Here is a 4,660-nt window from a genome sequence, read left to right on the forward strand (position 1 = left end):
GAGAGAGAGAGAGAGCCATAGATTCCACTATTATTAATCCTTACAGCAGCTTGTTTCTGTCGATGTTAGATTGCCTTGACATTAAATACTTGTGTTAAATATTTGTGTGTACCTCTCACGCGTTTTTCTTTACTAATGAATCTTTGTTTTGATCTAGTTGCAATCTTCATAATCCTTGATGTGGTTTCCGTTTGGTCCACAGGTAGGAAGAATTCACAATTGTTGTTTCAAGTGTTATTTATCACAAAATCCTATTGTGTGAATCATTTTTTGCGTTGTTAAATATCATTATTGTGTTAACGTGATCGTTGTGGTGATTTATTACAGACTTTGTTGTTAAATCCAAAAATCCGTACATAATAAATATATATAAAGAATGAATATTTGTTCGATAGTCATATAAATTTTACACTTATTCTAATAATATCTGATTGTGATTCCATGAACTTTTGCACACATATAAAATTTTTCATGCATAAGTAGGTATAAACGTAAAAATATTCATAAATGTGTATAATCATAAATGGAATATGTTCAAACGTATTCATACATCTCCTTCTTTTGTAAAATTACTTTTTAGTATAATAGAAATAATAATATTAATATGAAAATATAAAAAATAATTAAAGGGATAATTTTCGCATTTTTTTAGAAAAAAACAAAAAATATAAAAAAAATTTGAAAAATATAATAAAATTTGCTATATATAATTATGCATACTTTTATATATAATTATACATAACTAATTTTTTTACCTTTCTTCAAACTTCATTTTTTCTAAAACAAGTATTGTAAATAATGACCCTTTTAATTATTTTTAATGTGTTTACATTACTATTATTATTTCTATTATGCACTAAAAAGTAATTTTACTTTTTTTTAGTAAAAGAAGGGGAGGGGATATATATATGAATATGTATGGACACATTTCGTATATGATTGTACATGTTTATGAATATTTGGATATATTTATACATATTTATACATATTTATGCACGAAAAATTTTTTATGTAATATTATATATGTAATATTATATATTAGGTAGAGATAACGAGATTGTATGTATATTATATGTATATTATTCATATATGTATAAAATAACATATGCTTACTTGAAAATATCTAACTGTATCAACTGAATATGAGCTTTATATGTTTTTTTAGATAATGATGGATTTTTTTTTTGAAAAAAGAAAGGATCTCAAACAATATTCGATTGTTAATTCCGGTATTGCAACTGATTCTTTCCACCAATCGTTTATAAATCATTTCAATATTCAAAACAATTTTTTCTTGCAATCATTAAACGGTAATAAAATTAGAAATTCATTCTTGCCAAATTGTATCACAATTTTGTACCACAAAACTGCTAACATAATATTTTCTAATAATAAATTTTAATATTTTTCCTAATAATTAATAATTCTAATAAGTAATCCTTTTTGAATTTTAAAACCGATATACAAAGTTGACATAGAATCTTCTAGTTCACGACCTGTTACAAATCTTTATACACACCACTATCACATTATGCTACATTAATATATTTTAAAATAATACCTTATGTAATGCGCCAACATCTAATAATAATTTTATATCTTGTATTTCTACTTTTCCAAAAATTTATCTTTCAGTTTCACCTCTACCGTCATTAGAGGATTTGATATCCCTTAAGATGAAGTCAGTGACACCAATATCAGAACTTAGTAAGTAATTAATGATATTATATATTTTAAGAATTTGAGATAGAAAAAAATTTACAGATATAAAAATCTAAAAAGTATATGTATTTAAACATTTATATCCGTCTAACAGGCACTGGTCTAACAGGTCTAACAGAAATGACTGATTGATTCTATTTCCTTATTATATATATATTTCTATACATCTTTATGTAATCAACATAAATCACAATAAATAAATTTCCATAAAATAAATTTCAGAGTGCGAGGAATATATAGGCGAAATTGCGGGTACGTCTTTTATAACGTCTCTGACTGCTTCATCAGATGTGCGCAAGATAATTCATACCTGCGGCGGTACGAATCGTTTGGTGGTTGGTGGTACCGAGGCGCGAGTCGACGAGTTCCCTCACATGGTCGCCTTGGGAAAACGCAATGCCAACGAGTTTGTCTTAATGTGCGGTGGCACGCTAATTTCACATAACTGGGTGATTTCCGCTGCGCATTGCACTCATGGAACAGAGTAAATTTTAGTATTTCTTTTGCATTAAACTGTATTAAGAATTCTAATGAAAAAACTTTTTTTATTTTCTAATAGTCATTTTATTGAAAGTAATGATGAATCAGATAAAATCTCAAAATTTGACAATACTTTTTCAGATTAATGCTGTAGTATTTTTCAGCATATTATACATCTTGAGAAACTTATGAAATTTTAAAAATCTACTTGATTTTGTAATATTAGATATCTTTATTTTAGACCGCATATGTGAGAACACCATCAATACTAGAAATTAAAAGGCTATAATAATCGAAATTGGATCTTCATTGCTTAAATCCTTAAATAATTCAATCTTGAATTATTATATATACTATATGTACTTGCATATGTACTATATTGTAGTCTTTCAAACTACGCCGAATTGTTTTTCCGGACTATAAACGCAATTAAACTACTCTAGTAATTGCGAATTAAATTGACAAGTAATTTTAATAATTTGATGTTACAGTCAGGTATCATATTATAAATATGTTAATATGTTGAAAAAGTTAATAAAAATTTATTGCAAAAAATATTACCTCGGCCGAGAGAGAGTCGAACTTGGATCTTTCTGTTTTTCGTACGAGCATTCTAAACTTTTAGATCACGAAGGCATTTGATTTTGTAATTTAAATATATTAGAAATTGTAGAATATAATCATGTAGACTTAATCTGATATCTTGCAATTATTTAAAGATTTGATTAACAAATATTAATTAATTAGACATTATATAATTTAACAAATATTAACTAATATAAGGCCGGAATCAGGCTACACATTGAAGATTGAAGATTGAAATTTGATCAATCAAAACAATAGGAGCTAAAATTCCTTTGTCCTCAATTTTCAAATTTCAATCTTTAATTTTTAATCTCAATCATCATCAATGTAGTCTGATTCCTACCTTATACTTTGGATTTCTTTGCAGCGGCGGTGTAACTGATGCAAGGATAGGTTTTCACAGCTTGACAGATCAGAAAGGCATCACGAGTGTCATTAAAGATATAATAACTCATCCGGATTACAAACCACCTGCGATGTATGCGGACATTGCTCTGATACAGCTCATGACTCCTGTTTCTTTTAGCACATCTGTACGACCCGCGTGTCTTTATCAGCCTTTCGACACAGTGCCCACACAGGCTTGGGTGAGCGGCTGGGGTGTTACCGAATACAGTAAGTAGCTCGGTAATTCCTCATGCGAAAATTTGAAAGAAATAATCCTAAAATTGAAAGAAATAATCATAAAGCTAAATGTTTTTGAAAATCTGCATGTCTAAAAAAAGTTTTACATTTATTAAGAACTTATATGCAGGAAATTCTTAATAAATGCCTTCATTATGAAGGTTAAAAATTTTTATAAGATAGAAGTACGAATTCAAATTAAATTATGTACTTCAGGTGGAGAGGTGAGCGATCGATTACAAAAGGCTAAGCTGAATCTGGTAGACAATCTGTCGTGTACAGTACAGCATAATAATTCCACAGCAATTCCGTACGGTATCACACCAAGTATGATTTGTGCTGGCGGCATTAAAGATACTTGTCAAGGAGATTCTGGTGGTCCTCTACAAATAGTCCATCCTAAGAGCGAATGCCTCTTCCAACTGATTGGTATTACCAGTTTTGGTCAGGGTTGCGGGATGATCGATATACCCGGTGTTTATATTAGAGTATCCCATTACCTTTCGTGGATCGAAAATATTGTCTGGTCACAAAAATAAAAATCATAACTTATTCAATGTTTACGAACAACATAAAAAAGTTATTTGTTAAATTAATTTGGCTAAAGTTAGAGCTTAAGAGAATTATTTTTCAAATAAATAAGATAAATTAATTAAAGATTAAAAAATTTATAGCATTTGTAAATTTTCTCTGCTCATTATTTTATAGTGTCATAGTCATTTATCATATAAAAATAATTTTGTAATTTTAGCATATTATATATGTTTTAATTATTGCTTTTGCGAAAATACTATAGACAATTAACTATATAGAGATGAACAGTTTGCGCTATTTTGATTAGAATATAAGTACGAATAAATTAAGAAATTGCAAGAAAGTATGAATTATATGTAGAATAAGAAACTAATTTTAATTTCATGTAATGATAATTGCTAAAGCTTCGAACTTATTTGGGTAAATATTCCTCTTAGGATTCTCACTCTAAATGTCCTCCGAGAAATCTTGATCTGGATCTTGATTCTCAAGAAAATCAAGATTATTGACTTTTTTGTCGCTTGTTATTCATTAAAAAGTTATCAATTTTATTGTGAAAACGTTTTTATGAATAGGACAATTTTTCAACACAACATACACATTTCAACATGAAGAATGTATAATACTTTATTCATTACTTAATGATATATCATTTAATGGATGTAAAGAAGCCATTTAAAAAATTGCGATATTCTGTCATTAAAATCATGTTTTT

At 27.9% G+C, this 4,660-nt stretch overlaps 1 protein-coding gene across 1 annotated transcript; it reads left to right on the forward strand.

Annotated features, from left to right (window-relative positions):
- Positions 1-1,622: 1,622 nt before the first annotated feature.
- LOC105619955 (serine protease snake-like) lies at positions 1,623-3,950 on the forward strand (the record flags this gene model as incomplete). Its single annotated transcript, XM_012201469.1, has 4 exons — positions 1,623-1,707; positions 1,945-2,206; positions 3,155-3,402; positions 3,628-3,950. Coding segments are annotated over 4 exons (918 nt in total), but the record flags the coding sequence as incomplete, so codon positions are not given.
- Between the last annotated feature and the right edge of the window lie 710 nt (positions 3,951-4,660).

This window comes from Atta cephalotes (genome assembly GCF_000143395.1).
Source record: "Atta cephalotes unplaced genomic scaffold scaffold00023, whole genome shotgun sequence".
Classification (NCBI taxonomy): Eukaryota; Metazoa; Arthropoda; class Insecta; order Hymenoptera; family Formicidae; genus Atta; species Atta cephalotes.